General features: G+C 37.1%; 1 protein-coding gene across 1 annotated transcript in view; it reads left to right on the top strand.

Annotated features, from left to right (window-relative positions):
• The window catches only part of PTPN3 (protein tyrosine phosphatase non-receptor type 3), a 115,994-nt gene that overhangs the window by 15,971 nt on the left and 87,055 nt on the right, over nt 1-12,968 (top strand). The window contains exon 2 of the mRNA XM_027715750.2: nt 11,697-11,851. Coding sequence (XP_027571551.1) covers nt 11,714-11,851 — 138 coding nt within the window. The 5' untranslated portion in view covers nt 11,697-11,713. The remainder of the gene's footprint in view (nt 1-11,696; nt 11,852-12,968) is intronic.

The following is a 12,968-nucleotide window of genomic DNA, read 5'->3' as shown; positions in this document are numbered from 1 at the left end:
TGAAGAATCAATTTCAAATTAATTTCTCCTTTAAAGTTCTCACAAAAGTCAGTTCTTTCCAGGAAAAAAAGGGCTGTTTTGTCATTGATTTGCTGTGTTGCTTAAATTTGGTCAATTGACTAGTCTTATGCAAAACCAGAAATACAGTATTGTGTTTTCAAGTAGTCCTTGTTTTGATGCTTTTCCTTTAAAATACGCTTCCGGTGTGTTGCGGGGTTGAGAAAGAAACATGAAGGAAAGAAAGCGTTAGTGGTTGTGGACTGCTGTCCTCTGTGCTATTTTTCATTCCAGCTGTTCTGTGATCACAGCTCCAACTTGATAAGGTGCTGCAGTCAACTCCCTCTTTACGACTCCCAGCTCTTCCATGTTAAGTTTTGAGGAATTTTCCTACTGGGAGACATTGCCCATTATCACTGCCCTGCAAAAATGCTGAACAGTGGGGAAACTGGGGGAGAGATACCAGATCTCAGCACTAGAAGCAGAGCTCTCCCTTTTTTGCTCCTGCTTCAGTATAAACCAGCAATGCTGGCCCAGTGCCTGCATTCCTCTGTAATCGGTTGCCACAGCATGCTAAGATTGCTTTGTGGGAAGTACATAAATATTGTACCTGCCAGCCAGGAATACAAAAGCTGAAAAAGGAAGGATTGGGGAATGTCAGATCTACTTGGCGAAATTTGGTGTTTAAAAATGCTTGGCATTATCTTGTGCATTAAGTGATTTGAAACTTAAAAACTAAACTAGCTTCTGAGTTACAAACTCTGAAAAATAGCAGCAGTTGATACATAAGTTGATAATAAGGATGCATTCTCAAACAATGAGGTGATTTAATTCTGTAAATTATGTGAGCCTGGCTGTGCATGAGAGCTTCAACAACCTTGTAAATAAAGGGTTGAAGAGACTTGTATTACTTCAGATAGCAGCAGGAGGCTTTGTTACAAGTGCTCATTTGTTGGATAGCTGTGTTTAAAATGAACAAATATGATCTAAGTGGGCTTAAATTATTTGTGAAGGCACTGTATGTCAGTAGGAGAGTTGGAGAAGAAACAACAAAACCAACAGAACACCAAAAAACCTAAACCAAAACAACACCCCCTTCCCCACCTTTTCCCACCCATCCCCCCCCAAACCCAAATGAGTACTTCACTCAAGAGCAGTTCTTTACCAGGCTCCTTTACAGAATCACACTCTACCCCACTCCATTTTACTCCCCCAAACTCCAGCTGCGGCTTGCACGGCTTCTGCTCACTCCTCTCCTTCCCTTGACCTCCTGATGGGTATCATCTTCACTGGCATCAGGTTTCTAGCTTGCCAGTGTGTTCCCTTTTGTGTTGTACACCAGCTGCCAGAACAGCACCAGTGCTTGTTCACCTCATTTGTAACAACTGGAATAGGCAGCCTCACCTCTGTGAATTAAAAGCTCACATGACTGAGAAAAGGAAGCGTATCTCTTTGGTGGCTTCGTGGCAGAAGGTTTGGCAGGTGTTTGTCTAAAAGTTGGCCCAATATTCTCACCCACCCTGTGATGGTGGAAGAATGCTCTGCTTGCTCTGGTCCAGGGAGGTGTCTGTGCTGCCAGGGACATGGCTGTCCAGCCAGGCTGCAGCTTGTGGCTGAGCTTGGCACCACAGCTGCATTGAATGCCAACTGAGCAGCTGCTTTTAGGCGGTCTGGGGGCTTATGTGAAATATTCTACTGAAAAGAAAGAGCTGACCAAAAGATAGCTGCCACTGCATTTATGGTGGAGGGAAGATGTGGGAGTGTCTATCTTATAGATGAAAGCTTTTTGAAGCGTTTATCTTCTGGTATGGTACACCATGGTCACAGGGAGCATGTTAGTCTTTTAGGATGATGAAAAAATTGCGTAACAGGGATGTAAAGATGTAAATGTTTACATTTTGCTGGTCTGAAACATACACTGTTTAAATACTGATGGAAACACGGAAAGCACAAATTGTTTGCAAGCTAGGACTGTCTTGTAGCATGTTTATTCTATTTTTTTCTTCACTGTGTGCAGGAATTGCTTTCTTCTTTTAAAGTGAGGACACCCAAGCATGTGCAGGAATTGGAAATATGTCTAGCCAGTTTGGGTGGCAGTGTTGCTATTTTTTTGTTTGCCTATTGTCTTTGTGCAGGAGGAGGAGGACTTCTGCTACCTGTATGAAGTCAGTGCTACTGCAGGTCCTGGAGAACAGTTTGATCTCATTGATAAAACAAATCTTGTGATACTAGATGTTTTGAAGTCTGTGCAACAAACTGAAAAGGGAAGAAAGAGGTGTGCTTGGGTAAGGTTAAAATACAAATTTGTCAGCTGTTCATAGATGGGGAAGAAGATGAAATGAAGACGGATAGGGAAGAAAAACAGAAAACTGTTCATCCATGGCAATTGTTTTCAAAGTGCAGACATTCCCAAGCTGGCTTTTCGCAGTGTCTGTTTGCTTTTTCTTCTTGAAGACTTAGAAATTAATCATAGAATGGCTTGGGTTGGAAGGGACCTTAAAGATCATCTACTTCCAACCCTTCTGTCATGGGCGGGGATATGTTTCACTACACCAGGTTGCTCAAAACCCCATCCAACCTGGCCCTGAACACTTCCAGAGATGGGACATCCACAACTTCCCTGTGTTCCAGATCCCTTTGTGGACCTTTTGAAGCCGTAAGTTTTATAGCAGAAGTCCTCTGTCATGCTTGAAGGAATATATTTTAAAAGCTCGTGTCAACACGTGGATTATAAAATAGATGATGCATGAATTTATAGACAACGCTCACATGAAGTTTGAAGCTTTAAGGTCTAAAAGAAAGTCTGGGTGCAGAAAGATAATTCATAATAATTCTAAAGAGTGTTTTTTGTTCATTAACGCAACTTACAAAATAGGCTTTATTTTGAGATCTGGAATGGTTTCTTCCAAAAATTGTGGACTGAGTTTTTTTTGCTGCCAGTGATGAAACTTTCTTCCCAAGTTTGATTGGCACAGTTCTCTATTCAGAAGCAGATTGAGTAATGCCCACCAATGGAGAACACCAGGTAATAGTGGCAAGTCTTGATCCACTACTCAACTGTCCTCACGCAGGAAGGAAACCTCAGAGATCTCTAATTTCAGGCTATTTTTCAAGTTTAGTAACAATCCAGCACCAAAATTTGTGTGGAATTTGTTCTATTTAAAAGTGGAGTTAGCTTTCTGTGGCATTAATACTCTCAGAGCCATGATAAGGTGTTTGCTCTTCTTTTCCTGCCTCAGCAACAGATGGCAGTCACCACTGCCAGCAGCATCTATCTGCTGACAGATTTAAGCTCCATTTAGTTCTGAAGTTTATTCATAAACCAGTTACCTACCACACACTACCTGCTTTTTCAAGCTTTTAAAAAGTATGCTTTGGCAATTATTTTGGTGATGATCTGTGTTTAATTTGGAGAGGAGGAAAGCGACTGGTTCACAAAATGCCATTAGGGGCAACATCAGAAATAGAATATGAACATTAGGATTCACAGCCTTGTATTGAGTCTATAATCTCTTTTGTCTACAATTTGCTGCTTTCCTGCTCTTTAAAAAACAGCTTGAACTTCATTTGCTCTGAAGAAAGAGAATGAAATGTGAGGTATGATGACATCAGTCCTGTTGAAAAGACTGAAATCTTAGGTAACTGTAGCTTTTACGTACTAAATGTACTGTGTTAATAGGAGGCAAAAATTACAGAAACAGGTCTTTTGTTTGACTGGTTAATATGTAGATGAAAAAATTACTTTGAACATGCATTTGAGATATGAGGAGAAGCTTGTTTGGGAAAGCTAGTGGATTTTTTAACATGCCTGTACTTATAAGAGGCATTATTTTCTGCAAGTCATGATTATTTTTTTAAAGGCCATCATTGCTACATTGTTAAATGAAATGTTTCAACATAGATCAGTAGTCTTTAAACTCATAGGTAAAGGACAACAGTTCAAAATTACTATCAGAAAACAACATGTCTCGCATAGGGAACATTATATGGGGACTTGATGCTTTTCTGACATTCTCAGCAACATTCTCAAAAGTGAAATTTATAGTTATTTCTTTTACCCTGTAGGAGGTAGAGATTAATATTGACCTGCAAGCATAGTGAATAGTGTGACATTTGTGTGAGTAATCCCTGTCTTACTTTAAGGTGTTTTTTTTCTGTTTTAAAAACCAGTAGAAGTAGCACAGGTAGTTTCTAGACTGTTTGATTAGTACCATACTATGGATATAATAGAAAAGTAGAATTTCCCTCTAAAAGCATGTTTCGGATATGCGTTTTACTTTGTAGAGCTTTGATTATTTTTCTAAATCCCTTCCTGAATCTATTATGCAGATGATTAAAATTCTGTTTAATTAGCACAGCTTTACTTGGCAATAAAATTGACACGATGGTTCTTATCTGTCATACATAAGTTTCATGACATACAGTTTATTGCCTGCAAATAGAATATGAGAACTTTTTGTATTTCAATTTTGTTATGGTGATTAATTTGATAACTGAGGTTTTTGAATATTTTAGTAGCTTGTCTTCATAAATTTCAGTGGTGAAAGATTACTTACTTGGTTTTGAAAATTTGAAAGCATAAATTATTCTATATAAACTAATATATTAATGGGAAATGTTGGTAGCTGGGCTCTGCAGTCCTCAGCTTCCATTTTGGCTCAGTGTTCATGTTCTTCTGCTCTTCAATGTTGTTAGTGTGAGACACTACCAAGTCAAGGAAGGTGAACTTCAGTTTTCCCTCTGCAGTTTTAATGTTGAGTTCATGCAACACTGTTTGCAGCCTCCAAAAGGCATTATTTACAAAAATAAAGCAGTGACAGCCCTTGCATTTTCAGTGAGGTGGTTGTCTTTTGTGCTATTGTACTGTTTAAAGCTGAGGCAGGTGATAGAGGAACCACAGAGTTCCTGAATTATTCAATTGGCATGGTGCAGGAAATGGAGCAATGAGCCATTTACTGCTCTCAATACACTGGCTGAAGGTGTTATTTTATAAATATTAGTGGGTTTTTTTAAATAAACATCATAAAGGTCTCTGACATGAGCAATAAAGACTGCAGAAAATTTGAAAGCATTACAAGTGTGTCTCATTCTCATCTGTATTTTATAGCACTTGAACAGTGTGGGGAGCAGGGATCTTGAGATGCCTTTTCCTCCCACTGTTTTTCTTCTAATCTTACTTATTCCTCATGCAGTGGATATCTCTGTACTTTGGTTTAGTTCTATGTATGTAAAGCAACATCTGTGAAGTTAGCATGACCAGATTCACACCCTTGAAGTTAAAAAGAGTCATTCATACAATCTGGTTTGATCCTTTGCAAATGTGACCAAAATATTTGCTTCAGAAGTTAGAATAAAGGATGTTAAGAACCCAAGTATTGAAATTGATGTTCAGTATTGTTTTTCTACCAATAAGCTCTTCTAGAATTGAATTACCTTTAGGTTGTCTGATTTCAAGATTAAGTTTTCAGACAACCAGTCTATATGCTACTGAACATGTTGCTGAAAGGCTGGGATGATTCTTCCCCCTCAACCCCTCTCCCCCACATGTAAAGGCTATTACTCTGTAAATAATATAATTATTTTGGTCAAATAATCTTCATTAACCTGTAATGGTAACTTGCCCTGCTTTATTGCCATGAAGTCTATGTCTTCAGTTTTAACAGCAAGAACTGTTGGGATGCCTGAAGCTGTGCACATTTTAAGACTTAACAGGTAAAAATCTGTAGGATGCAGGTAATGTAAATCTTTTTCAAAAGGGAAGGGGGAAGAGGAAAAAGGATCTCAGAAAAGTTCAGGTGTAGTTTTTGTCTCTAAAGCTTCTCTTGGAATGAATATATATGTAATACATATACGAACAAAACATTTGGCATAAATACTCCTTTTTTTTAAGGATAATTCATGCCCTTAGAGTTTTTATTCTGTCACTGTAAGTGCAGCTCTGCTTTCTGTAACTTAACAATATTAATGTATAATTAATGGTCTGAAGAGGGTAAAGCCTTTTCTGTTACGCCTATACTGTACTTCAAGAACACTGAGTCTGTCATCAAGTCCCTCTTTGCCATCCATTGAGACACTGGGTAATCCCCAACAGAAATATTGTCCCCAGTCCAGCTGCATGAGTATATGTAGGTACCACACAGCAGAACTGAAATAAGAATACTGTGTTGCATGTCTTCTCTGCAACAGATATTGCTGCTTCTCACACTGCTTGCTTTTCCTTCAGTATGTTATTGATTTAGTGGGATCTCAGGGACATGTCAGTCAGGATACGGTATAATTCTAAAACTAAAACTCAGGCTTATTTCTTCTCCCATCCATCTCTTGTTGTCCAGCTTTGACATTCATGTGTGGTCTTGCTGAATCCAGAGTTCAAAATAGTTGGATTTCTCATGAAAGCACTGTGCAGTATGAGTTTACCAGAGATGTGTTATAAGGAAAAGCTAAATGAAATGCAGGGAAGGCTTGCAAACCACTTAATAACTCCATTTTCTGCACTAATTAAGCACCTAACCTCTTGTAGTGGTGTGAGGATTTTTTTTTAATTTATTCAACTGCATATATTGGATTCACTTCTAAGAGGCAATGACTACTGTTGGTAGGTACCTTATTTCTAGACAGGAGAACAAATCCAGTTTCTCTACTTACTTATTGGCTTTTAAAAGTGAAATAAAAAGTTAAGTTCCATTTTTATGGAGGTTAGAAGAGGAAAGAGTATTCAAAATTACTGGTGGTTTGGTTTTTGTGTTTAAAACCAGTCTCTTTTCCTTGTAACTACCCTCATTGAAACTAAAATGCTTTCAAGTATATTCTAAATAAACAAATAGAGGTATGATCATGTATGCAGTCTGCCCTGAAGGATTATTTGTGGGTGAACTCCAGCGTTAAGGTCTGTTAGATGAAGAAGAGGTATAATTATATTGGACTATGGAAGAACGTTTTTTCTTTGCTCAGTTCTGTACTAGTTCTGGTAAATATTGGGCTGGCAGTATGTGTTATACCTGTTTAGGATAGAACTTTTAAATGCCTATGTTTTTGCTTATATGGACTTATTTTCTGTAACGAATCTCTTCCCATAGGTTCTATTTTTCTGGGAAACTTAATAACTAAAATGATTTAAGCCTTGTTAGTGCAATTTTTGATAGCATTGTCAGAATGCTTTGCAAGACCTATTGGTTACTTATATGACATAATTCTGGTGTGCTTGAAAATATCACAGGTGTCAGCCACTGGAAGCAAGTATAAGAAAGCCAAATCTTTAATTTGTTTCATCTTCATTTTTAACTTTAGGGTGGTGAGCTTTTATTGTAATAATATTGCTTTCTGTCCTAAAAGTGATAGTTTGAAAACTTGCAGCTACTGCTTTTGCGTTTGCATGTGTGTCTACACACATGCACAGACTTTCAGTGTAGATATTAACCTTTATTCTTATTCTGAGTAAGACTGCTACAACAAGTCTTTTATTCTTTGTAGCTCAGTTTGGAGGTATTTTTACACCGTAAGCTGTAATGCTTAATCATCTAAGGCTTTCATGATTATTCTCTATTTATATTTAATTTATTTTGTTTTTTCAAGTGATGCAAAATTCGTCATGGTATGATGCTTCTGGCTTCCACATTTACTTTCTATATAACTTACAGGAGAACTTTGTGGGGAAATAACTACAGATAAGGAGCAAGTGGTGACTTGCACACGCTGCTTAAAATGAACTTTATCTTTTACTTCGGTTGTTGCTTTAGTAATGCCCAATAATTTGTATGGAAACTTGCAAATAATGTTTTGTGGTAAATATGCCATAGGATTTTCCTGTGAAATAGAAGAGTTGAATTTTATATTAGTGGCAAAACATGTAGTTTCTCATTGGGAATGTAGAAAAGATGAAGCATTTCCTCTGCAGAAGGGGAAAGCAGAAGCTGGTTTCAATAGGTATTGAGTTAAACTTAATTCTTCTTTTTGGAAAATCTGATTGAATAATTTAATCTCCATTAAAGTGCACTGTTGATAGATATGACCTTGAGGTGAGTAATTTTTAGCTACCTGGGCTGAAGCATGCTAGAGAGCACTTTTATTGGTTGTCTTAGGATTATATATTGTTAGAAAGACATGTTTAATTTGTTATACCTCTTTCTACTCCTGTTTAATTTATTTGTTATATTTAAGTGAAGGAACAGATAACCATGAAATGTAACTCTTGTTGAAAGGACATACAAGACCTGGCCATGTCTTTACTACTGCAGTTTTGCCTTTCATTGTCAGGGATGGTCACTCATAAAATGGAAGAAGCACTACCCTTTCATAAATGATGTTCCCACGGATTCTGTAATATTTATGATTTTTGAGAAGCCAACGTGCAACTATACTATATTCTCAGTCAAGACTACAAAGAAACTCTTGAGAATACTTAGATTAAAGTAGTACCCTTCTAGGAAAAAGCATGAGTGTACACACTTGCAGGAGTAAATTATCCTCATTTACCCAGTGAAATGAAGGTAATAAATGATTTATTAAAAAAAACCAAAACAAAACGACAAAAAAAAACCCACAACAAAACAAAAAGTAAATAAGGCACAAAGCAAAACAGACCATTCACAGTTATGCATAACGTGATTATAAGTAGAAGGTCCTTGAGTATATACTCAGCAAATCTTCCCTTGATTTAATTCCATGGTGAGAAAGAAGTTAATGGTAGTTATACTGAGAATCAGGTCTTATGTTTTTTTAAGAACAATTTCCAAGCAAGTTGGAAAGAAATTAAATGCTGGTATGGAAAAAGTATTTTTAAAAGTCAGTCTTCAATACAAAAGATGAGGAAAACATGTTATTTTTGTTCTGCTTGACTGCAGTGTTACAGTAGGAGAAGGCATGCATAACCAACCTTGTCCAGAAATGTGTTTAATGTACTTGGAAAACATTAACTTCTGTCTGTAGCTGTATTTGTTTCTCCTGTAAGCCTATTGCATGATTTCATTATGGGATAGAATTCCACATTTGTTTTATACCTTAGGGTGAAAATAACTGTGTTTTGGGGTCGGTTTTTTGTTTGCTTAATTAAAATATATCTCTCAGCTTTGTATATTTGACATGTTTATTTTAGGGAAAGTATTGACTTGTTGATAATGTTCAAATTTGTCTTACAGGTTTTTTTGCTGGTTTCATTTGTGTATCAGCTTCTTGCCTGAGGCTACAAAGCAGGAGCTGAGATTTGCATGTAATGGCTGGTCCTGGTTGCTCAGGGCTGGAGGCTGATTGCTGGTGCTTAAGAGCTGGCTTCCGGTCTTGCCAGAGATCTCAGTGACCCCACTGCCTATCCCAAAAGCAGTTGCCACTGCAGATTGCTTCATGTACTTCCATGTGCCCCTTTATATTGCACTGGGGTCGATAAGCCATTTCAGTCATCTGGCCCTATTTAAAATACAGCTTTAAACACAGGTTATGTATAGATGAAAAGCTGTAGAGCAGGTGCTAACAACTCATCTGCTTACCTCCATCCTGTTCTCCTTCCCTTGCCCTTTAGGCTATGAATTTTCCAAGTTGTTTCCTTATAGACTTACTGAGCTTACGGCACATTAGGATGGGATGTGGAAAATGGTGTAGGCAGGTGCCTGTGGTGTGACACCTGTAACATAGCTCCCTCCCTTAGGAGCTTACTTGCTGCAGAGTGAAGCTAAAGACCATGTAGGTGACAAGTACAAGGTATGGCTTTCTCTGCTCAGGATTCCTAGTGGATGGTGGTTTCCTGGGGTTTGATTAGGCCCCTTGAGCTCTGGTTGACTGATGGTGGTGACATCCAAACACTCAGCCATTTATCCCTGTCTCAGCAGTTTCCATGGTCAGCTGGCTCTCAAGGACAGCCTCAGCTGAGACTCTTTGCTTGCCTTAAACACAAACCATGAACTCTGTGTTGCAGGTGTGATTTTATATGAAATTGTAAAAATCAAGGAATTACAAGTTTTCGTTTGTGAACCCAATGCAAATTGGCCACTCTAGCAGCAACCACTCCTGAATTAGAAAACCCATTTCCTGGATACTAAAATTAGAAATTAACATACTGTGACTAACTGCAGACTGTATATCAAGAAAAATTCCAAAGCAATGGGAGTGTATGGTGGTTGATATGGAAATACTGTTCATAATTCTCCTAAATATTACCCCTTCCTTTTTATCCCCTCCTTTAAAAAAAAAAAGGAAAAAAACCGAAGCAAACAAACACCTAAAACCCCAAACCACACCTTCTCCTAAGAAAAAATGCAAAATGCTGACTAAATAAATGTCTTGACAGCTTACAGCTCTGATTTTAGAAAATATACAATAGCTAGCTATCAATTGGCTGACAAAAAAACATCCTATGAGAGTATTGTTGAAAGTGTTGAATGCTTATGTGTGTCTGAATTCTGAGCTGTCTGTGAGAAGGCAATTGTCTTAGCTGCTTCTGAGTATACATTACACATAGTTGTGTGAATATGGATGACTGTGCTGCTTTGTTGCCTTTGCAACCCCCCAAACCCTGCTTTATACAATTTTGCATCTCATGGCTTTTCATGCTTTTCATGTTTGCCTTTTGTAGTGATGTGTCGTAGATGCAGTTCTTCAGTATTTGAAGTGATTTTTTCCCCCCCTAAATCATTCCATTTCTTTAGGTGCTTAAAAGAAAAGCCAGCCTGTGTTTTAAGGCAGATACACAAATATAGGGAGATTGCAAAATAGTCCTGATATTGGACCTATCTAGCTTGGCCAGCAGTCTAGGAAACACTCATATTATGCAAGACTCTTTGTAGCTGGCCCCTAATAAGTGAGGTATGATTTGGTAATTGGTATGGTAATTAACCTGGAAAACTATCCTCTTCTTTGCTTGCCAACTGGCTTTAAACACTGTGATGTTAATTGGTAAACGGATCCAGTGGAGAGAGGCTTGAAATGTTTACAGGCTGGTCTGTATTTAATTCAACTCTTATTTCAATGAATGGCTTTCTTCTCATTAGTGGGATTTTTGTTTGTTTGTTTGTTTTAATTTGTAGATACTGGTTTTCAGAGTTTTGGTGAAACCTGAACAACAATTTTTTTTTCTTTGTGGCATATTCTTCTCTGATATGAACGTCTGGCTTCATGAATTTATGTATGTTAGACTGTAAAATATTGACATGTTTTAAGGTTGCTTCTGCTTGCCTTACATATGGTGTTTGTATATATATTCCCAAAACAAAGTGTTACTTGATAGAACTTGATCTGCATTAACTCAAAACTGTTTTGTCAATTGAGAGTAAACAGAATTATTTTATTGTGGTTAAACTTGCACTATAAATGCAGAAATATGTAGGAAATTTATAAGGGAGTGAGTGATTTACTAGTTACAGATGATAAAAACTTGTCTTGACATTATCTTCCTGCTTTATAATAGGTGATTGGAATTTTTTACCAATTTGCACTAAGGCAGTGGCCCATGCCTAATCTAAGTATACACTGTGGGATTATCTGTAATTCTCTTGAGACTGTTAACAGTTAGAACATGGAAGCTCCCCTATATATATGCATTTATATTCTGGTTTACAACAAACTAATTTTACAACTTATTCTTCTCTGTAACAAGCATTTGTTCATTTGGGGTGTAGTGAGGTCTTCATGATGTTGTAGGTTACTCTGAAAAATCATAGATCAAACATAGAGAATTATAAGAACTGTTATTAAACATAATTTTTGTTTTATAGGTTATTCAACAATAGTTATGAACTCCCGTTTACGAGCCTTAGGTGGGAGGATAAATAACATACGAGCATCAGAGCTACCAAAAGAGAAAACCCGATCAGAGATAATCTGTCACGTCCACTTTTTGGATGGCTCAGTACAAAGCTTCAAAGTCAACGTAAGTTTGGAAAACTACTTTATTTTTAAATACATAGAAATTTGTTTGAAAGCTGGAGATCAAATGTGGGACCCTGAGGCTTGGTGTATCCCAAAGATGTAGAAGACGTAACTTTGCCATTACCAATTGCAGAATTACTGCTTATGTAATGGGTTTATGAGGAGCTATTTTAATTTACTTTCAAGTCAACCAACTGAAATATCAAAAAATCATGGCATGCAGATTGTATCTGGAAAAAAGTCTTGTGTATGATATGGGAACCACAAAGAAAGAGATCTGCTGATCATTGTCAACTATGAATAAGTAATTAATATTTAAAAGGAACCCCCAAATTTAGATGTGCTCCTCCTTTTCTCCCATTAAAGGACTGGTAAAAAGGAGGAGGCCTTGTAAATTCCTGCAGTGATGTCAGTTACATATTTTCTGAAATGCAAAGATGATGTGAATAGTGAAGACATTGTGGCTTAGCAGGACAGTTTTGTTCAGTCTTTTGTACTTCGATATAGCCTCTTTATTTGGGTGTGGGGAGGGAAAGAGGATTAATGGAGGTTTGCACTTTGTATTTTTACTGTATTTTATTCTAGCAATATTTTGGTTTATAACTTTTAGTATTGATTAACAATATTAGCTCATTTTTAAATGAAAACAAAGGAAATAGCTTCAGTTGTCAAGCAACTTTCATTGAAATTATCTGACCCTGAAAAAAACCTGTAGATGAATTTAAATAGAATTGTGTGTATTTGTGTATATGATACTTATTTTATCCAATATACCCTATTTGAGAAGAAGCATTTTGCTGAGGAAGGTATGTTGCTACATCTTTTAGATTACACAATGTTTTCTTACAGGAGATTCAAAACTGCACCCAAAAGTTGTATTTTCCCAAGTCTTATTACAGTTCACTTTGCAGACTGATAGCTTTGTCTATTGGATATTAGTTGAAGTAGGAATTATTTGATAGGTTAAATATATTATTTTCATTCTAATATATACAGAATTAGTCTTGTATTAGTATATATTTTATATGCTGTGTATGTATATATGTGTGTGTCTATGAAGTAGCTAACATTGGGAGGCACAGTACAAGGTAAGTAGGTATGTAAGAGAAGAGCAACAC

This window comes from Pipra filicauda, unplaced genomic scaffold (assembly GCF_003945595.2).
Source record: "Pipra filicauda isolate LSUMZ 115617 unplaced genomic scaffold, ASM394559v2 scaffold331_size1881853_pilon, whole genome shotgun sequence".
Lineage (NCBI taxonomy): Eukaryota > Metazoa > Chordata > Aves > Passeriformes > Pipridae > Pipra > Pipra filicauda.
Note: the sequence above shows the minus strand (reverse complement) of the source record. Positions and strands in the feature narration are given on the sequence as shown.